Raw genomic sequence first — 23115 nt, 5'->3', positions numbered from 1 at the left:
TAAGAGCACTAAATTCAAAATGAATTTTGGTGGGATAAATTAAATTAAAACACCAGTGAATCATAACCATATCAACATTACTTTTTATTCTTTGATATATGTATAATTTTAAAATCTAATTTCATTATGTTCTAGTGCTTGTGTTTAAATATAAGCACTTGCAGTATTGGATTAGAAAATCTAGGACTAATGAAGTCTGATTAATCTAGGATTGATGATATCCTATAGCATTGTTCTTCAGTGCAAGGTTTCTCTTCATTGAAATGCAGGCTCTCCAAGCCTAAAAATAGTCACCTTTTAGACAAATATAGAAAGCCAAGATACGTGAGTAACGAATGCAGAGCTGTGTCCAGGGCAGGATATTTATAGCAGAAGTCACTGCCTTCCGAGACAGAAATGAACAAGTCTTGTGACTTAGACAGCAAGCAGTCCCACAAACACACATCACTTTTAAATTTAATATAGATTCCAAAGAGAATATGTAAACACTGCCCTATTATGGGTAATATACAAGAAGCTATTTTTAAAAAGCTAACCTAATTGTGCAGCTGTGAATGGTATAAGCCAAATCAATATTTAATGACTTTAATGCATTATTTATAGCCCTGTGAGAGATTCCCTTTTTTAGGTCAAACAGCACATGGGAGATCTGCACAACAGAAAATAATGTATCACCTGCTTTCTAGAGCCTTGATTCAAAATACGGCACTAATAACAATCCCTGTATTTCTCAACTCCATAGCCTGAGGTGTAGCTAGCTAAGACTTGCCTTCACAAAGGAGGGCTTTTGTGTGTCTCTCAAAAATAGGTATTAATTGAGTGAAAAATAAAGTGAGTTGAACCAAAATGGGAAACAACTTTTAGGACTGCTACTTCATGTGACATTGTAAACAACTGAATGAATGAGATATGTCTGATTTATGTGAATTTGGTATTGGGAGATGCACCAAATGTATGAGATTAAGTGAATTTGGTATTTGTGTCATATGCTGTCAGAATTTTTACACCCCCCCTTAAAATGGAACAGTGGCAGCACAACAGAAAATATGATTTTAGATATCTTTTTTATCTCCAAACTCTGTAAGGATGGGGAATGCTTTCCTAGGCTACACTATTCTCTGCTGTGTCATCATCTTTCAACTTAGAGCTACACTAATTACTTTCATATCATGGTAATTAAATCATTTGTAATATTTTATAAAAATTACATTAGTCTCACTTGGCAAATGAATTACAGAAAGATAAGCTCCCTTTTGTTTAGGTTACAAACTATTCCCAGTGTGTAAATGTGTAGCAGGAAGATGAGGTTTCCCACACTTGGCTGTGTAGTTGACACTTTGGATCTGCCCAGTAACATGGATTCAACACTGGGTCACAGACTTGTAATGGCTGCAGAAGTGGCATAGAAAGCCATAGCCGCAGCTGTGAATATGGTGATGCACATAGAGTTGTTTAAAGCCACAGACTGCTCAGTAAGTGTACGAAATTATTCACATATTTAAGTACTTTTAAGGTTGTTCACCAAGACGAGTCACACAGACTTTGACTACGTTTTGGTGAGGCAGAAGGGATGAGACTGACACAGAGCTGTTCCCCGTTGCCTTTCTAGTGGCTCAGGTCCCATTATGCATAGCAGCAAAGAGTAAAATAAGGAGAAGGCTGGGGGGGCTGAAGTGTTAGTATTGAGCTGTGTACCTTCCCCTTTGGGAAATGCACGTGTGCAAGATGCAAAGCACAGCTGAATTTTCTCTGTTTTTCCGCGTGTACAGCTGATGTAAGACAAGACCTAGAGCACGGTGTTGAGAGCTTCATAATTCATGAAACTGAGATCTTTATTGTATTACATGATTTTGTACCCTTCTACATGTGCCTGTGTCTTCAGTTGTCATGGAAACAAGAAGGCAGAAATGCACAGAAAATGATTGCAAATAAATAGTGATTAAAAATAAAATATTGCTTTTTAATTCTAATTTCTGAAATGTGAAGCTCTCATCTGTTGACATAGGGCTAATGCTCTGTCATTCAAAGATATGTGAATCTGGAAAATGGTTTTAAATTTCAGTGAAGAGAGGAAATGGAAAGGCATGGTAAAGAGGAGTACTGAAAGGCTGCTTGTGATCTTTTCTCATACAGTGTTTAGGTTAAAGAGCATCTAAAGAAATTCTTAGGGCATAGATTTCAATCTTACTAAAGATCACCCTTCGGAAAATGTGGTTAAATTGGGATCTATAGCCATAGATTTTTTTTAGATAACAGAAGGAAAAGGCAAATAAGGGCTGATGTATGAAGGCAGTTGCCTCTGGCTCAGGCAATCTCTGAGGTGCAGCTTGCTGAAGCTGGGAGGAGCTCCCTATGTCTGTCAGTCTGAGTTAAGGAACAGGCCTTAGAAGGAACCTTAGTCTGACACAGTACTGTCCTTGTTATGTTATTATCCAGTGCCTTGCATCAATGTTGTTAGAAGAGGGAAAAGAAAAGAAAAAAAAAAAAAAAACTGCTTTTTTTTTTATATCACTCTCTCACCCTGAAGAGACGCTGCCCTCAATGTTAATGCTGCAGAGGAATCTCTGAAACTGCAGGTACGGTCTGATGGAAACCCCTGAATATCCATGGATCCATGGTAGCCTTGGGAGTTTATATTTGGAAAGGTTTTCAAACAGGAGGAGTGTCAGTGTAGCAAAGATTTGTCTACTTAATCAACGTTAGAGAAATTAGAAGGACTATTGAAAGATGGTAGTTTCAGAGGTCTTCCCTGTGGGTTTGTTGTAGTTCTTTCCCTGTCAGTCAGGAATGAGTTATTCCCCACATTCCATCTGGAGGAAAGAATTTGTCAAAGAAATACAGAAAAACAGAGTAATGTTTGAAAATCTAAAGCATTATTACACCAGGCTTGAATTCCTTCTATAGACCCAGGAGACTTTAATATGTAGGTGGGAATTCTCTGGTTAAAATATCAAGTTGCTTTTCACCATTTGGATAGAAATAGTATGTCTGTCATTAATATTATCAACTTTAATTTTGCAATTAAACAAGTTCCTTAATAGCAATATTAATTTTAAAATCAGGAAGAAATCTTTCCTTTTGTCCCCCAGCATGCATTCTACACGGGGACAAAATACTTTCCTTGTTTATTTCTGTATACCAGGTTCTGGTTGCAAACAGCTGCTTGTCATAAATGTTCACTGGTATTGATTTTAAATTATTAATGGTAGCACTTCTATAGGCTTTAAAAAAAAAACCAACAAAACAAAACAAAACAAAACAAAACAAAAAAACCCAAACAACTACAAAAGGAAACATAAAGGTGCCTTAAAGAAAGGAGCCAGGGCCATTAAAAGGCCCTTTCACCTGTCAACCAGCTCACAGTAGAGGTAGAACCTTTTTTATAATTAAAGCCCAAAAATGTGAGTAATGGAAAATAGCTGGAAACGTTTTTCTGAGATGAATCTGTTTGGCCACTGGGTGCCATCCTTGCTCCACTTTAAGGCTGAGCACTTCGCAGTGTTTCTGTTAGGTGGTAAAATCCTGAAAAAGGTAATCCCAGTGCAATTTCACACTATCGTAACCTTTGAGCGTGTGGGCGTACTGGAATACGTTAGCAGCATGGACAGCATGTCCTTTTTGCACGGCCATAGAGAGACTTGGCAGAAGTATCCTGACAGTTCAGCCATGTTATGTCCACAGTCTTGTATCTAGTGTGTTTATTGTGCATTCCTCCATCAGCTGGCGCAGGATGAGGCAGTGCTGGGAGACCTGATCCCAGTATGGGAGTGTGTGAGTGGCTCTGCTCCTGCGCCATATCAGATAAAGTTCTGTGATTTTTGGAAGGAAAAAAATTGCATGGATACACACACTTTCTAAATAGACTCATATTTGGGGTGTATGGGCATGCATCATCCAAGCAAAGACTATGATTAGCATATATTATGTAAAGCAGTTATTGGAGACTACAACCTTGTTCGTGATATTATATTGTTCCGATATCTGTCTGAGGGATTCCTGTATTGGTGTAGTCTCAGAAGTCTCTTGTTTTAGTCTGGGCAAAATCCCAGATAGTGTACGTGTGTTTTCTTACACAGAAATTGATGCTGGTAGTTCTGCATTTTTAGTCTATTTTATTAAAAGTGTAAACACTTTAAATGCATGAAAAATAGACTCCAGCACTTCTCTTTCCTGGTCAAACTGTATGGAAAATGTGCAGATTGCACCCCAGGCAAAAACAGGAAACTGAATATTTTATGAAGTCATTTCTATGAAGTGTTCCATCATGTGTTGCTTTGTAACAAGCTATACCCAGGACTGAGTACACACAAAGCAGCTGCAAACTTCAGGTATCAGTGTTTTCCAGCACATTTTTCATCCGCCTGCACATACAGCATCCTTTTTGGGATGCTTAAATGTGGTATAACAAATGCTGCTTTCCATGCTGCCATGCACAGAACTGTGCTGATAAGGAAAAGCTGTAAGCAGTATTAGCACTGCAGTATTTCAGCAGGTTGTGGGAGGACCTCATCTGTGGATAGCATCTGGCCCAGGTCTCATGGCAGAGACTCTGGTGCAGCACAGCAAAGTGGCCCCATAGGGGCCCACATCCAGCTCCTTGCCCGGCTCATTTCTCACCTGTCTACATCTTAGCAGTTTCTCCGAGTCAGTGATGGCTCAGGTATTAGGTGTACTCTGCAGCTTTCTACAGTCCTCAGTGTCCCTGAACGTCATGCAGACAGACCTTGTCACCAAGGTTCACTGTTCACATGGCTGCTGCTACAGCCCCTCCACAGTACTTTCTAAGTATACAATGTGATTATATTCAAAACCTTAACTTGGAAGATCTGAGAGAAAAAGAGCGGTAATATCCATCAAATATCTTACTACTGCATTAGGGACTGATTAATTCTATTTATAACACCTTCCTTAAGAACTCTACGAAAAACACACAACAAGAACTTAAGGTTATCTTGCAGCCTTCCATCTCAAAATAGTAATGGGTGAAGGGCAACTGTTAAAGAAAATTTATAAAGCTAGTAAGGTCTAGGTAGTAAATAAGGACCTAATTAAACACAAGATTTAAGCTCTGATTATTTATTTTTGTTGAAAAAAACAGAATCTATAAATTTTGTATTTTCTCAGCAATAATGTTGTGTTGAGGTGGTGGGTCATGTGTAAAGCAGAGCTCCCTGCTGCTCTGCAGATTGGGTGTGGGGGGAATGTATTTTGGCTCAAGGAGTGGGAATTCAACTGACCCTGCTGAGGACTTTTGAGCTGTCCTGGGTGTGCTCAGGGAGTGATTTATGGATCCAGAATAGGAAAGGTAGATTTATTTATTTTTTTAAACCTGCAATCAAATCTTGATGAAAACTAAGAAGATAAATCGTATTTCAAGAACAATTGCCGTAGAGTTCTCAATAGATTTTTCTGTAAATGTATGTTCTAAATTTGTTAGTATTTTCAACATTATTTATTGTCTGCCTAGCAATAGTTTGCAATAGGTGTCACTCTAGAAGACCTGAAATAGGACTTTTTTCCCAGCAATGTAGTAGTCCTCTCATATATTTTGTGTAACTTTCTCCACCAGTCACTGATCTGCCAGCCTTATTCGTCACAGGTGCTTACAAAGAGAACTTCAGTGACCAGCAGGAACACCGTCCAGCGTCATTGCCGAGTGCTTGGGCAGCGCTCCCATGGCAATGGCCTGTGAGCAGAGCTCCTGCAGGTTCTGGGAGGGGAGTAGTGAGTGCTGCCAGAGTACACTAGGACAGGAAAAACAGAAAAACCAGTTCATGTGCTACTGTGGTACCAGCAAGGAATTTTTTTTCTTTATTTTATTGATGGGTTTTTTTTTGTTTTGGTTTGGTTTTTTTTGTCTTTCTTCTTGGCAATGCCTTCCTTTCTTCCTCTCTCATGAGCTCAAATGTGTCCTGCTTAGAATTGCAGAGCACAAGTTGAGCTGTTTTCCACTAGAAGAGCTGGTTCCTCCCTGCTTCTTCACAGCACATCCTCTGCGAGGAGAACCCTGACCCTGTTCCTTCCACTTCTAATCAGTTTGTTCCTCTTCTGAGCCTTCAAGGAAGAAGCCAAAGCCTGCCTTCACCTTCCTAGATCTTCTTGTGAAGAAGGCTGCCTTTCAGTCTCTCTTTCCTCACACTCCCAAATTTATAGGCATGAGGGGATCAGTCCTCATTACCCATTCTGCTCTTCAAGACAAAGCTGACTCTGCCTACCCAAACCAAATGGGGCTATTGTGGGAAATGGCAGCCGAGCATGCCTGACACTTAGTTTGTACCACAGAGAAATATTTGCCCTAGGTTTGCCACTTGCATTTGTTTAAAATTCTGGGACTGAGACTGAATAGACTCTTTTGTATGAGCTTCTCATCTGCACCAATGCTCATAAAAAGTAGACAGTTGCTAGCCTGTAGTATGTGACTCACTGACTATTTCCTAATCACCATACGCCAAAGGGACGTGAACACTCCCCTGTGCGCCTCAGGAGATCATTGTGTACAATGTGCATGCCCTGTAAAACTCCAGTCCTGGGCCGCTGTGGTTATGTACTTTGGCCTTAAGAATAATAGATACTCAGTCCATTAATTGTTTTTATTTTATGTCTCTGATCTTTTAAAATAGAATTTTCTTGTTGCTTTTATAGACTGCTATATATTTTGTTTCAGTGTACTAAGAAACAACTTTAATGCTGTGGATTGATTTTTAGCAAATTAAATAATGTATTTTCTATCTTTCCTATTACAGTTGTTAACAAAACTTTTAATTTAATATTTTTATCTTTGTGAACCTTTTTATTCCTTTTGAAGGGTCTCGGTTTCAGAAAGCGGCACATTCAGGCAGGACTGACTGAACACTAAAAATACTTCCAGGTTTTCAGATGTAATGCTGGGTTTGTCTTTGAAAACAGCAAGTGAAATGGACATTTCTTCCTTTGCCTTTTTAAAAATGAAAGTATAGGGTGGCCTCCTCTCAGGCACATGTGCCATTATACCAAAACCAAAAGTAAATAGCATATTTTTGTCACGACTGCAGTGTGTGATAATGAAAACATTTGCCAAATGCTATATTTGTTAGTGATATTATTTAATGACTACTTTTCTTGTTCCAGTAGAAGGAGCAGAATTAATAGCTTTCTTAATGCCAAGAGGTTTCTATTCTAATTAAAGAAAATAGCAATAATCATGCTCAGAAGTAGTTATATATGACTTGACCACTTTGAAAACATAACGTTTGAAACAAGACCAAATGCAGCTTTCTTTATTCCACAATTTGTTTAAATTGCATGCTGCACTGTTAATTTGCATACTGAGGAAGAAGCAGTGGCTACCACATATATATGCTTCATGTGCAGATTTCAAAGCTGGATGCAAGAATAGCATTATTCTCAGTTACAGATGTGAGATTTTGACATAATCCAATGACCTTTTCCAGTAAAGGGCTTGGACAGCCACCATGGGATTTGGAGCAGAGCCTGAGTTCTTGCTTTTACAATTGCAACCTACTGTTTATCTGGTGGGTTACTCGGGAAGATCTTAACATCATTAAATGTCGTTTGAGGGACTTCTGATGTCTTTCACAACTGAATGGTTGCTAGATAAAACACAGCAACCAGTGCACAAATCCTGTACATCTGGTGGTAGCAAAATGTGCGTATAGGATGGCAAACTCTCCTTATCTCATGCTTTCATCCACCTGCCTTCAGATGGGACCATAATGCCACTCCTGTTTCACTCCAGTCTCTGGTTTCATCCACTCATGTATTGCTTCCTACAGTGACTTCATTCAGGGAATCAAAATTTGATGAAAGTTTTTGAAGTGCAGGTGAAGTATTACGCTTTTTGACCCTGCTTGAGTAAGGGGCTGGTCTTGAGAAATATTCTCCAATGAAAATGTCTCAGACTCCATGAGATCTTACTGTAGAAGGCAGCAGTGACAGTCATGTTAAAAAAAAATCATTAACGCTGAATCCACAGGAGAATACATACTCATGCTTTAAATCTGTTCCACACCCACTTCCTTTTACTGTAAATATAATAAACTCCTATTTAAATGCTGCTGTACTGCTCCTGCTGGGCTGGTTATTGGAATAGAGGTGCTGATGCAGCACTGTGAAGGGCAGCCAGTTGCAGCATGCAGTAACAGATGGAGGCCTTTAAATCTGGGTTGCTCTGGGCATTCAAACATTGCTGAGCTGAAGCATTTGATTCTTGCCCTTTGGAGAGAGTAAGAAATGTGTCAGACTGGAGCACAACAGGCTTTGGTCCTCCATGGATATGACTATTCACAGGATTTGTCCACTACTGCTAATAGTTGACTATAAAGATACATTTTTTTAAAAGCCTACTGATATAAACATAAGTATTTTTAGGGGCCTTTATACATAAAAAGAACCCTTTTGAAATAAAAATCTGTGCCACCAGAAATTACTGTCTCCACTATAGCTTCATTGAAGATAACGTGAGAGATGAAGAGGGCATATTTAAATATTCCCCACTTTGATGCTTTCTGTACAGTTTTTGATGATCAACCTTTAAGCTTTTTTTAGTTTCTAATCTTCTTTGAGTGTCATGCTGTAGAGATACTTAAAAGGGCCTCAAGTCTGACTTCATCACATTATCAAATATGGAATATATGATTGCTACGAATATGCTGTTAAAAGAATTAGTACAGTCATTTATTGTGCAAATCATGTTTTGCCCTGTGTTCTTAGTACCAAATGGAATAAAAATCTGGCTTTTCATATATTATATGTAATGCTGAATTAACTTCTTACAATTACACCCTTTGGGTATCTTCTGTGTGAGAAACTTCTCAAGCTGCCAGTCAGTCTATGATGACCTGTGATAATCAAACTACCAAATTGCCCTCTCTCCATCACTGATCCAGACTTGTCTCATAATCAAGTTTTTCTACAGAAGATTGCTAATTATCCAAACTGCCATTTCATATTTGTCCCTGAGGTTATATAGTTATTCCTCTACAAAGAGCTGTCGCCAGTGTGCATTTTTTATGATGGCAAAGTGTGACTGGACTGCTGGTCTCTGCTGAAAGAACATCTGAGTAGCTGGAATGAGAAGAGGGAATTTCATTGTCTGTCCTTGTACTCATCTCAAACGATTGTTCTTGTATCATTTATAACTACAAATTGATTTTATTTTATTTTTTCCACAGTGGCATTAATGAATATAAGCCGTCATTTAATGCTATGTTTTGTGTATACTTTCTCAATGGCACTGTTGGCCATTAGGAGGGCACTAAGGTGGTATATGACAGAAGTTGAAAGCAGGATTAAAAGGAAAGCAATTTGCAGTAACATTAACCAAGCTGAATATAATACTTATATCTCACTCAGGAAACAGACTTTGTAAGAGCAGCAGAAGTTTCCCCTTTCACTTGTGGTTATTGATTGCTGTTTCTCACAAGCGCCTCATCCAGCCCTTACAGTGAAAACACTATAAAATGCTCAGTGTGTATGCATATTATACTGCATTTTTCTGACATACACACACACACACATACATACTGTCTCAAGAACAAAAGACTAGGAATGAATACTTCACTCTTGTCTAGTTCTGTGCTAACAATATGAAGAAACTATTTTGTACAGTATATGCTGTATGCATGCTTCCAGAACTGTGAAATACCTGTTTTCAGCAGCATTAAGGTGTAAGCACCAGATAACAGCTTTTATTTGAAGTATTTCAGCTCTCAGTATTTTCCTAAAACTTGGACTCCTTGGTTTCCTAAAGTTTTCTTTATTTCTTAGGTTTTGTTTATCCATAGCAGCAGAGAGACTTGTTATTACTGAACAAGAACCACAGGCTGTCTTTGATAGGGCCACGATTGGGATACTGTAGTTAACAGTTATTCCATGTATTTGGAACTACAGTCATCATTAGTGGTCACTAAAGAGCTGAATATTGTTCAGTTAAGATCTGATGGGTTTCTTATTTCCCTCACCACCATTCACATGTACCAAGCCTATGAAGCAATTTATATGATAACAGAGCAATGAGGAAAGGAGAACCTGCCTTATATTCTGAACTGAGTACAAAGGCACATTTGTTTCCCCCTTTTCATATCCACTCCAGTCTGTGCACATCTGAGATTTGGGGTAGCTACAGCCTCTGGCCTCACACTTTCTTGTGGGGACATGATGCTCTCTTTCTCAAGCTGTCTACAAGTGGTAAGAGTTTCCCAGCCTGGAAACTACTAAATTTGTACTTCTTTGGGCAAGACCAGTCACGTTCATTGAGCTAACTCCAGCTTGTACTCATGGCTCATTTCAAGATTAATATTATCACCTCTTGGAATTAAAGCAGGGATGTGACCAGTGGAATCTCATCCAGCTTTAATTTACCATAAGAAGTCACATGAACATTTCTCAAGAATGAATATCCTTGACATTGCTTGGTCCACAGGGTAAAAAGACTTCAGTGTAGAATGTTCTTAATTGTTTTTAGAAAGAGGAAATTGAACTTAAAAACATTCCAAAGGAAGCAAGCCTTTTAAGTGATCCTAAATCACTGGGGTGCTTTAGAAAATAATTTCAGTGTAAGTTGAATTTTAATTGCCTGCCCCTTCCTCTTATTGTCGTGGTACTTTCATCCCCTCTGTCTTCCTGGAAGAGAACATTATTGTTGCTGTCTATTTTAAGAAATTCACTGGAATTTTTCCTGCAGTGCAGCAAAATGTGAGGGCTGGATATGTTTTAATATTCTGTATTATGAATATTTTTTATATCTTTGTAATTAAAAAAATGACGTTTTAATGACTGATCTCTTATAAACCCTGGACTGTTGAGTTTGCAGCATAAGAAGCTCAGGACAGACAATGCCAGGTGCAGCTAGAATATTGCTGCAGCCCCACAGCATTTTTTTTTAGCATTATTCAAATTAGTCTCAACACTCATAATTCTGTTGTTTCCTTTATTGCTGTTGTAAAGCAAATGGTTCTTTTATACAAATGTTATCTCCTGGCTATTAATTCAGCTGTTATTTTGGATTATGGCACTCCTGTTAAATTTAGGGATGTAAAATCTCATAAATATTTAAAAGTTTCAGACTGACGTGGGAAGAAATTGTTTTTGACTTGCTTTGTTAATATCCTATTGTTCAATCGGTAACAGATTTGGAATATATTGTTATTTCTCTACTGTTTGACAAAAGGAAAAACAGTTGCAGTTGAGCAACTGCTTCAAGTATACTCACTTGAATTGTAACAGGTTGGTAAATATGATTTTTTCCAGTGGAAAATTGAAAGGGAAATATCTGTTTTCCTTTGAGAGAGCAAAAAAACCCCAAAATTAAAACTTTTATCAGAGCCCACTTCATGGCCAATGAAAATGCAACAGTACGTTTGTAATGATGGTTTCAGTAAAGCAATTCCAAGCAGGGCGGCTTACAGTTCAATAGTTCTGTTTTAGCATTTTTGCTCTTAAGGCTTCTTTCAGAGAAATAAATAAAATGGACAAATATTTTTCTTCCATCGTAGATATTTTGAATAGAGTACATTTACTACACAGTGAGTGTGTCTGCAGGATAAAGATTAGTGTGCAACCTGAGTATCCTCCAAACTCTGAATAATAACCAGGGGACAAGGATTCACAATTTTTGCAAGACCAGTGCAGGTCTAGGAGACATACTTTGGGGCAGGGTTCCTGTTTCACATCTAACAGCATTTTCATTCTTTCTCTATGTTGGAATTGAATGGATAGCTTTTCAGACAGATATTAAGGAGCATTAAGTCATAAGTCCCATCAATGTCATTAATAACTATTTGAAATTTTTCAACAACTGTTCCAAAAAAGATGTTGGTTCAATCCAGATCAGTATGCTGACAAAGCAGGCAAAGTACATATGCAGTTAATCAAGCTTCCTTCTCTCCTGCATGCTCCTTAGGCTGTTCAACAGTGTCCTTGGCTTGATGGGTTTATTTCATTAACCTAAATGGTGTAATATCATGACTTTTTGTGGTACAGGCACTGAACTGAAAAGAGAGATTTCTCTAGCTAACGGCTAGCTTGGTACTGCAGTGTTACCACTGTTCAGAACACATTTGCACACTCTGATCTTGTATGGTATGGCTGAACCAGCTTAATCTTCATGTAAGGTGACAATTTTGTCTAGAAAAACCTTTTTTTTCTTTTCAGTAACATGTCATAGTTGTGGTGCAATATTTCAAAGTTCAGGTTTTCAAAAGTAAGCTGTTAGGTGTACAAGCTGTAACTGTGAAGGTGAACTTACAATGGAATGAACAAACGGACATTTTTACATGCACGTGATGAGTTGGATGTGCCGTGCTAGCTGACTCCAGGCAAGTTTAACAAATTCAGCATGGCGCAGCTCACGGCCCGTAGGGCGGACCCAGCCCCTCTGTGAGGTTTCTGCCTGACCTATCACCTTGTTGCTGCTGGAGAGGGCAAACAGATGCTTCTTCAGCAGAGGCCTCCTCCACCTGCCTTCTCTGGGGAGATGAATGGCAGCTATGAAGGGGCACAAGGAAGGGCAAGCAAATCCTTGGGGGCTGCTGGCCCCCCCACCTGGCTTCTGCAGATGCTGCCACTGGCCACCCAAAGCATGACCATGCGCACAACTATTCATGAGCCAGTCACACACATGCCCTCATTTGTTTTTGTCTACAGAAAAAGCTTGTTCCTCTATTACAAATAGAATGTGAATCTGCTATCAAATGAAAGAGGATATAAAGCTTTAGCTATAGCTTTTTAACTCAATTTTGTTGTTGTTTTGTTGTGTTTTGTTACTTTGAAAACTATTTTTGCTATACATTCCTTGTATTACTCTTGGTTCTATGTGAACATTATAAAGCGAACAGTTCTTGTATGCTTATAAACTTAAGAACATTTGGATGAGGAAATTCTGCAGAGCAGTATATTTACTTTGTGTTTCTGAATGGTAGCAATTAAAATTCACAGCTGCTGGCTGTCCAGATGTTTCTCACATTACAGCATTGTAATTTGCATTGGAATATATTGTGTTACTGCAGTAGCTGTTAAGTGGTCAGCTCTTCCAGCCTAACCACTGTATGTGAGCTCTACATACAGTTAGGATGGGGAGTGTATTTTTTACTTGCATCCGGTTGTTCTCTTTCCCCCTGTTCCCCACCTCTGTTAGCCTGACCAGTTTGTATTTCTCAGATGAAGGCTTTGTTGCCTGGAATTCACATTCAGCAGGGAACATATTGGCAAATCAGAACAGATGTACAGGTGGTTTCTTCTAAGAGACACAGGGAAAAAGAAAAAAAAAAAAAAAAAAAAAAAGGACCTAGCTTTGAATCAGAACTTTCCCTTTGGCATTTTCAGGCAGCAAACATCCCTCTGGTGTCAGAGCTTGGCATTGATGACATCCATTTTGATGACTTCTCACTTGATGTGGATGCCATGATTACTGCAGCCCTGCGGATGTTCATGGAACTTGGAATGGTTCAGAAATTTAAAATTGACTACGAGGTAACCATCTGCTCTGCAGAGATATCTGCTGCTTCCATGTTGGCACCGCTCTGTCCATTTGCACGCATTTAGTAGCCCTGATAAAATTTGTACTTTTCATTTCAGACGCTGTGTAGGTGGCTTTTGACAGTTAGGAAGAATTATCGAATGGTTTTGTATCACAACTGGAGACACGCTTTCAACGTGTGCCAACTAATGTTTGCCATGTTAACTGTAAGTATCCTGCTACAGACACAATCCCACAAGATCTTTTAGTGGTACATTGCTTTACCTGTCTAAATGTTTTCCAACATGTTTTTTTTTTTAGTTGTTGTGATATTCATTCATTTGCAATAGATATACACGCAGAATTAGGTTATTCAACTTGAGATGGCATGTTTTTGGCAAAACCTTAGAGTGTTTTAGTGACAGTGATATCAAAGGCATATTAAAGTGACTGAAAACAGATGGAAGTCTTGGAGTGAGCTTGTTATTATGGTTCTTCATCCTATAATAATGCTTTCTTTTTGGAACTCTTTAATTTGACAGTTATTTTGGACTGTTAAATTGGGACATAAAAACCATGGAAGATTTAGAAGAATTATTTATTTTGTTGATATTTAATATTTTCTTCTCCTATTTCATCAAAGTAGAAATGAAAAATACTGCCTTAAAACATTAAATCATCGTCCTCCATATTGATCTAAGTGAATCTTTTGTCTTTATCTGACACTGTAATACTGGTGTGTTTTGCTAAATGATATCACTGTCAGTAGTATATATATAACCTCTCTTAGCATACAATTTAGTTCTGTTGAAAATATCAGTGTTTTTACACTCTCTCGTCCTACCCAACATCAACCTTGCCATGTGAAATAATGCATATTTAAATAGTTAAATCTTGCAGAAGTATCAGCAAGAAGACTGTGGTACTGGATGTTTCAGATTCTGCATAATATGGCACCATAGAAACAATGTGTCTGTGTGTACAACACATTCACTGTGCTTTTTAATTCATATTAGAATATTTTCATGAGGAACCAATCAGAGGAGGATCCCCAAAGCACAGGCTGCATTTTCAAATACAAGAACATTTCCCAGGGACAGAAGAACAATCTTCTGACTTAATTACTGAATTTTTACATTCTTGTTGCTGCTGAGATGCCAGCATGGCTAGTGATTGCATGCTATCAGTCTGTGTGTTATCAGTGGAGCCTGTGCTGCCTGTACTATTCATACAACAGTGAGATTACTGGATCACTATTGCCACTGAAATTTTCCACTGCATTATGTGTCCATTAGATGGCCTGTAGCATGTTACCTATACATAGGGTACAGTTAGCTCTAGTGTGGATTTCCAGCTTTTGTTCCTGGTTTGGCATGATCTGTGTGGCACAACCTGTACCTTGGTCAAGAAAAAACAGAGAATGAGGTCCCCAGGCAGGTAAATGACAATGTGCTAGGTCTGTCCAGCAAGTTGTCTGGGTTAGGTTCTGTTTGCAGTTGGGGAGCTGTAACAAGCTGCGTCACACACCATGAGACAAAGCAAACAGAGACCTTTAATAAGGGAGAGAAGTCACCCCTTCTCTTGGAAGTGAGATTGTGCAGCTGGGTGGTATCAGACAGTGATGTATTCATGCAGACACTTTCTGCTGATCTTAAATGAAAACTCATTGTAACGTGGGCATTGGTAGATTCTAAGAGTGTTATGAGTACGGCGCGCTTGTTGTTGTTAAGTTATATAAAGATAGAAGGGTTTTCACTCTGAGCAGTAAGGGTCAAGTCAGACAACGTCTGGGAACTACGTTAATATTTGCCTCACGCTCCCGGGAGCAAAAAAGTCACAGCTCCTCTGCGGGGGAAAGCGTCCTCTAGATGGAGCTCCGAGGCCGGCTTTGCGGCAGGTTTTGTTTTGGGTGGGAAAAGCTTTTTCCTACCGGGCACCTCCGTCTCAGCTGGAGGCGGCCAAATCGCAAATCGGCGGCCAGAGGGTTGGAGGAAGATCGCGATTTTTTGAACAGGCAGCAGCAGGACGGCGAGGCGGAAAACTGCAACCACAATCAACGCTTAATTTCAGGATGCTTTTAAGCAAGAAGTGTGGGAGCACAGATATTTTTGGGCTGATCTAGGATTTTCAAGCTCAGATCATTTCAGTACATGGGCTTCTGGTGAGTTGAGCAGGCAGTTCCAGGTGGGCAGCAGGGCACCTGCACCAGAGGCATTTGACTGTGCCACGTCTTGCCCTGCTGTGCTGCGGATTTGGCGCAAAACAGAAGTCAGGCAGTGTGGGACCTGCCTTGGCTGCTCTTGCTTTCAGAGATAGGAAGACTGATTTTGTGAGAAGAGACAAAACATGATAGTCATGAGACTAGTAATAGCACAAGGTTTGCTCATACTGAATTCTTCTTGGGAGAGCCATCCTACTTCGTGTGCCTCATTGTTTGATTTTCATCTGCAAAAAGGGACAATTCTCTGCCTTGTAGAGATACTGATTTGTGCCCAGTACTGTGTTGCAGGGTTTGTGTATTTGGATATTTCAGTATGCAAGACCCTTTCCTGAAGTTGTTACAGTCTTTTCCATGAAAATCAATGACGTTAACTGCACCACAAATATAAACAAACAGGACTCTCTTCGGGAGTTTCATGAAGGTTTAGCCTAGCAGATTAACCAGTTACATGGTAACACATTAGTCTCTAATGGCCTAACCATGCTCTTGTTGAGAACAGGAGCAAAATCCAGCTGGCCTAACAAGCAACAGAAATCCTGCAATGCTTAAACCAGGTGTTTCACTCCTCTGTCAGCCTTCCATGTGTGAACCATATATTCCATATGTCTAAATATAGATTTTTTTTCTCTCCAAGACACTAAAGAATTACAAGCCTGGTCCTGTGAGCTACGCTTCAGGCTCACCCAAATATTCCAAAGAAAAACACAGAAGTAAGGCTGCTTCTGCAAGTTAGGAATGTCACGTGAGAGTAAACCATGGAATGAAGCCCAGCCTTGATAATCAATGCCTTTGATGCATATTAATACTTTGTTCAAAAAGTAAAAATGAAGAAGTCAGTAATATAAAATTAAAATCACATCTGGTGTGCTAACAAAACATATAATGCGGCGCAAGATATAACAAATGCAATTCATTTCCTCACATGAGAGAATGACCTCCATAACTCACTGGAGACTCTGCCACTCGTGAGTTATGGGTCTTTTTTTTTTTTTTTGCTGGTTAAAATAAATTTTACAGTGCCATCATTTACAGCTGTGTATATATTTTTTTTCTCTGTGTAAATTCAAAAAATGAGGAAATATGATTCTCTGCTCTGAACATAATGCAAAAAAAAGATATCTTTTAACAATAACATTGTTTTAAATTGAACGTTCTTATTAAGTGAGATACACTATATTTCTCTTGTATACTCTATGGCAATATTTTTGATTAAATGTGGAATTTATTTTCAAGATATTGCTACTGTTAATATATTCCTTCATCAGTCTCTCTGCATTTATGATACAAACTGAGTCTTTGAGTTTAATCAGAGCTTCTGTTATGCTGAAAGCTATTTATTACAGTATCAACATTCTATTATAAAACTTATGTTTTAAGTTGCTTTAATGCAGTGTGAATGCTTTCTCTAGACTGAAAGTCGACACATGGTGTGTTGTCAGATACAATGCTTTTTTCAATTTTTTTCCCCTAAATTAGAACTTTATTATTTTTGTTATGCAAGGGCAATGTTTAAAGACTACAACCAGAAAATACTATTTTTTAAATAACTTCCTCTGCCTGGGTATTTACTATTGGAATTTTAAAAACAATCAGGAAAAGCCCTTTTGTAATATTCAAGTTAATCTGTACCCCAGTGGATATTACATGAATGGAATCTTTTTTCCTGATATTTAGTTATCTTTTTAGATGCATGAACTTTGATGCACTGTTATAAAGCTTTTGTAGCAAGCTTCTCACTTCTGTAGTTCATGCTAAAATATATTCTTGAGCACCTGGGGCAGGGTTGGTTTCTTGTACTGCCTAGGAATTAACTGCAGACACATTTTAGACTGTGAAAGCAGAGAATATTTGCATTTAAGTATATATCTATTTAAGTAGAACTTATGGTCTTCCAAGTGAATAGCAGAGTTCTCACTTGGTATTGCAACAATGAGTGGCATCTCTGAGTGGGCTGTATGTTCCTGCAATAGTGCATGGACATCAAATCCACTGTTATTCACTCTTTGTATCACTTAATGTCCTTCTTGCCAGTGAGTGAAACTATGCTCCACTGAAAATCAGCGGAATTCAAAATTTCTTACATACTGTTCAACCTAGGTTTTATGTATAATATGTTGTATTTTATGTTTCTTTCATATAATTTCCTCTCCTGCTAACTGGATCATGTAGCTAGTCAGAGAATGTGGTTCAAGCCTGATACTGCAGAAAGAAAAGGGTTAATAGTTTTCCATTTCAGTCATTCTTGCAGGCAATTTGCCCTTATGCTTCTGAAGTTTTGAAGAACCAAGTTGTTTCTTCTGTGGGTAAGGTGCACCAGACATACAGTGTCCCAAACAGCTTTCAGCACCTCCTCAGACATGACCTGTTCAGGGTACCTGAGGTTAGCAATAGCAGCAGTGTTTCTTTTTTGGCACGAGGCAGTTCAGGCTATAGCACATCTTCTCTACAAGAAGATGTATAGTGGCAAAAAATAGTTGTAAGGCTTCACAATGGCATATCTGGTCTGAATTGGCTGTGGGGGATTTCAGTACATCAATTTTCAAAACTTTCTATCAAATGCAAGTGGGTATCTGCAGCAGAATTATGCCTTTTGAGATATTTCCTCCTTAAATCATGTCACTTCATTTCATTTTCATGTGTCCCACATAACAAATCTCTTCATTGTTCAAACCAGTTCCATAGAGTATATTTTAGCTGGCATCTTTTATGGGTCTTTTGATTTAACAAATTAGATTTCTTTGACAGTAGGGATTAACTAAGATGGCCACCTCAAAATTGAAAAAAATCTGTGTTAAAGTGCTTATTTGAACAATAATCTCAAAAATCAATCAATTCTGTTTTGTATTTCTCTGGTAAGAAATTCCAGTTCCTGTCTTACATTGTAGTTACTGGTGTTTGTTTTCAACTCTTTTTGCCATTACTGCTTTCTGGGTAGTGGGGGAATGCCATGCTGGAAATGCAATGGAGAGATAATAACAGATCACTCTAAGGACGAATCTATTCTGCTAACCATCTAACATGCAGCGGGGAACATAATATGACAATAAAGCATTTATCTTCTCTTTACTGAAATGTTCGTGCTATCACAACAAAGTTGGCTGTTGCTTGATGGACTAACATTACTTATCTCTTCTGCTACTGATAGTTACAGCTGCTATTTTTTTCCTGTTCTCAGACAGCAGGATTTCAAGAGATTCTGACTGAAATTGAAATTTTAGCTTTGATTGTGGGATGCTTGTGTCATGACCTTGACCACAGGGGAACCAACAATGCCTTCCAAGCCAAGTAAGTTTTCTAATTCTTATTACTTTAATTTGTTTTTCTTCCACAGAAGAGCAAAAGGTGACCAGGATAAAGAATGAAGCATTAATTTCAGGCCTCCTAGGCCAAGGCCAAGTATTCTTATTCCTGTATGCAGTGAGGGGCTATCCATCTTTATAATTCTCTGTTCTTTGGGGTAATTGCTGCCTTGTCCTTTGTATCAGGCTGTTGATTGGGTTAATCCTTGTGAGATGACACCAAATATTGAAATGTGGTGCAAAAACTTGATGTTCCTCTCTGGCTTGGTTATTACTAATCCTGGTATTCAACTCAGAAAATACTGAGACTATCTATCTGGGTTGCTCATGCTGACTGGAATGTGTTAAGTTAAGCAATTAAAAACAAAAAACAAAAAAGGGTAAAAATGAATTCCTGTTTTCCCAACAACTTTCAAAATGATTTAGGCAAGCACAGTGTATAATTCCTGGCATATGGGAGTATGAAACTGCTACCATCATGCTGGAACTCTGATGCATATCATCTGCAGTGGGTGGGCTGCCCCTGGTTTGTAGAAATGCCATCTCCTTGGCCTGTTCCATATGCCAGAATTCTCAGAGCCTGCCTGGAGACCTGCTGCCACAGGCAGGGATGGGCTGGCTGCTCCTTGACACGGTCAGTACCCACTGCAGCACAAGGCTGGATCCCAGAGGCAGATTCTTACATCACCTAAGTGAAATCTTGCTCTCCAGACCATTTTCAATTCCAAAAGTGAATGTCATTCTATTCAAGTTGCTTAGGACCTGACCCAGCATCCCTGATTCACATTTGTTTTTACCGTCCAGGCTGCTACCCTTAGACACATTAGTGAAATAGCAGCAGGCTAATGGAAAGCTTGAGGGTACATTGTAGAGTGGTGGTAAGAGAACTCTGTTGACCAAGATCAGATTGTTTCCAAAATCTGCTTTTGAAAGGCAGTAAGAATAGCCTGTTTGCTGCAGCGCATAATGTTCACTGGCTGCTGTGTTTCTGGGGGTGAGTATCCTTAGTGAACATCACTCATATTGATGTTTCTGATGTTTGCTAAGCTGCCACTTCCTAAGCTTTCGGTGCTGCTGTACAATCTCAATGAAACAGTGACACTGTCTGTATCTTCAATCACTATAGCAAGAAAAATCAATTGCAGTGCTCGAAAGACAGAGCTCATGGTGCAAAGGTTACCAAGCACTGCTAGGTGCCTGTTTGCAGCTGAGTCTTGAGGAGAATCAAAAAAGACGAGACAAATGGGAAGCTCAGCTGATTGATGTTTATGTTCCTAATTTACTAAAATGAAACCTAAGATTTACATCCAGGCCATTTTAGGCTCTGATTAAGTTAACCACTTCTCTACTGCAGCATTACACAGCCACATCTTTTGTGCAGTGAGATGGCTGACTTAAAGGCAGAGATTTCAGCATCAGATTGCTATCACTTCCTTGACAACTGAGTACAAAGAGGAGACTGCCATTTTATGACTCTATAACGAAATTGCTGAAGACATTTAACAAAAGACAAAGATTCCCACACATACAAAATATCCCTGAAAATACAAGCTGTAGTTTTCATAACAGCAGCTATGATTTATTTCTCTAACTTGGCTCACAAATTTAAGCACGTTTTCCTATCTTGTGTTCAGCACTACTGTTCGGTGTTCTGAAAGTTCAAGAGGTACACAATGAAGGCAATATCACAGCTGTCTGAAATGGCTCTGTTATATATCTCAACACCACATTCTCTAGGGATGATGTTTCCTGGACATCTTTCTCTCTAATATAGCTGCTTCTGATAATTAAATAGCAGTATGGTGCAGTTTTATAGTCTATTTTCCTAGGAGACTCTTTCTGTTTGTCTCTAGCATAATCTCTTGTTCTCATTTCTTTGGAAAGAAAACCCATCTTGTCGCTCTAGGCTGGGTCCCAGAAGTGAAGTAATGATGAACAGTAACTATTCTGACAATCCAGTTCAATTCTCTGCACCTTCCAACAATTCTCAATTTAATAACTGTATTTCATAGGATTTTCTTCTTTAAACTAGGGAAACCCAATTACTCTGTGCCTTTTGAAGCTTAATTTTGTTTTAGATAATAAACATGATTATAAAAAAAACATTCTAGACAGATGCTAAACTTTACTTTTACATTTACTGCTCTCGCTGCTATTTTTTTGTTTGCATTAGTATTATTTTTAAGTACATGCTTTTAGATATAGAACCTCACCGCATTTGAACTTGTTTTTGTTTTGTTTGTTTCTAAAGGAATGGAATAACCTTTTTGTAAGCCTTTTTTTTTTTTTTTTTTTTGTTAATATATACTAATAACTGAAAATAAAAAGTAACAGAAGAGTTACTTGAGCCCTGCTCAAGGATGATACAGTCTGTTTTTACTGCACAGTGTTGTGCTGTGCTGCAGCACTTCTAAGGCTCCTTGGAAGTTGTGTTCCATAACTTTGTTCCAGGAATTATCTTTAGTCAGCTGTTGGTATTTAGCATAAACATAAATGCCATGTATTTGGCTATAAATGACTATTTTGATCTAGCCAGCTCTCAAGTATGGTTGCTGACATGGGTGAGAGCGAGTGTGGCTGCGTGCTTTCATTACTAAATTCTCTCTGAAATCTGCTTTGTAAGCAGCTGAGCAGCATTTGTTGACTTCTCGCGTTCTCTTTCAGGAGCGGATCAGCCTTAGCTCAGCTCTACGGCACCTCTGCTACCTTGGAGCACCACCATTTCAATCATGCTGTCATGATTCTCCAAAGTGAGGTACAAAGCATTACTATTAATCTCACTATAAGCTGTTGGGCAGTTTCAGCCAGGGAAAGGAAATACCACATACAGTATCTTTTTAATGCCCTCTCCTTGAGGAATTATTTATTGGTTACCTCAAAGGTCACATCTAGTACAAAATTAAACAATTACAAATGCTGATCGTAGATCCCAGAGATTATATCTGTCTCAATCAGCTAAGGGCAAGGGGAATATATCCTAATCATCATTATCACTTTTTCTGTCTTGCACAGATCCTGCTCAGAGCCTTATAGTTACATAAAATGCTCTCACCTTTCCCCACAAGACTTGTGTTGCACTCAGTGTATCTCAGTCATCCTTAACTGGACCAACCTGATTTCTTTGACAATTGTTCTGTTGTCAGTATTTTTATTGTGGCTCTGAATTATTTACTAAATGTTGTGAGGTTTTTTTAAATTAATATCAGCAATATTGCACTGTCCAAAATACACCAGCTGCTGTGCAAATTTCTATGAAGACAGTCCCTGCCTAGAATACCTTATGCTCAACAATATGCAGGTTACACTGCTCTAGAGGTGTTATAAGTGGAAGAAGTGGAGGGATATACACATAATCTTTATGAAGAAAATGGATGTATGTTATTAATTTGCAGATAGCTTGTTGCAAAATGTATTCAGTATATATAAAAAATCTTATGCAGCACCATTAGAGACTATTCTAATCTGCAGTAACTTCTGAAGAGCATGGGGATGTCCCATGATTATAGGAAAAGGGGAACTGGGTAATGGCTTTACTCCGTATGCAGTGTCACAGAGGTCAGTCTTAGGATACTGGCTGTGTGTTTTTTGTGTCCAGTTTTTGAACATGATATTTACAATGTAGACATGGTAAAGGAGAGCCCCAGCATGAGTTTTAAACAATTCAATCTGCTCAGTTTAACCTGATTAACTAAAAGATTATCCCCTAGTAAATGGTTCTTTAGCTAGCAGAGAAAGGCATAACAAAAAGCAGCATCTGAAGGTTAAACAGACCAGTTCACAGGGAATAGGGAAAAACTAGTTTTTTGGGTTTTTTTCCTTTCATTTTTTTTGTTTGTTTTGTGTTTTTTGTGTGTGTGTGTGGTTGTTTTGTTGTTGTTGTTGTTTTTGTTTGTTTGTTTTTCTTTAAACCATTGAGACTGTCTGCTCAAAGAACCATTCCTAGCACTTCAAGTCTTCATGACTGAATGCCCTTCTGAAGACAGGCTTAAAGCATGGACAACTATGCGAGTTTATAGCTCTTGTCAGACAAGATGCTCTAAAAAAATCCAGCTTAGAAATCAATAAAGTTATTAAATTACATTTTTTTCCTTGGAATCTACTTCTTTTCTGGATGCTTCCTTGAATCTCTAGGATCTTTTGCA

General features: G+C 38.6%; 1 protein-coding gene across 1 annotated transcript in view; it reads left to right on the top strand.

Annotated features, from left to right (window-relative positions):
* The window catches only part of PDE11A (phosphodiesterase 11A), a 123380-nt gene that overhangs the window by 76817 nt on the left and 23448 nt on the right, over positions 1-23115 (top strand). The window contains exons 11-14 of the mRNA XM_085552639.1: positions 13321-13467; positions 13573-13680; positions 18850-18959; positions 21638-21728. Coding sequence (XP_085408765.1) covers positions 13321-13467; positions 13573-13680; positions 18850-18959; positions 21638-21728 — 456 coding nt within the window. The remainder of the gene's footprint in view (positions 1-13320; positions 13468-13572; positions 13681-18849; positions 18960-21637; positions 21729-23115) is intronic.

This window comes from Coturnix japonica, chromosome 7 (assembly GCF_054131305.1).
Source record: "Coturnix japonica strain WE chromosome 7, WE-NBRP24, whole genome shotgun sequence".
NCBI classification, from domain to species: domain Eukaryota; kingdom Metazoa; phylum Chordata; class Aves; order Galliformes; family Phasianidae; genus Coturnix; species Coturnix japonica.
The sequence above is the reverse complement of the archived record's forward strand: the minus strand, read 5'-3'. Positions and strand labels throughout refer to the sequence as shown.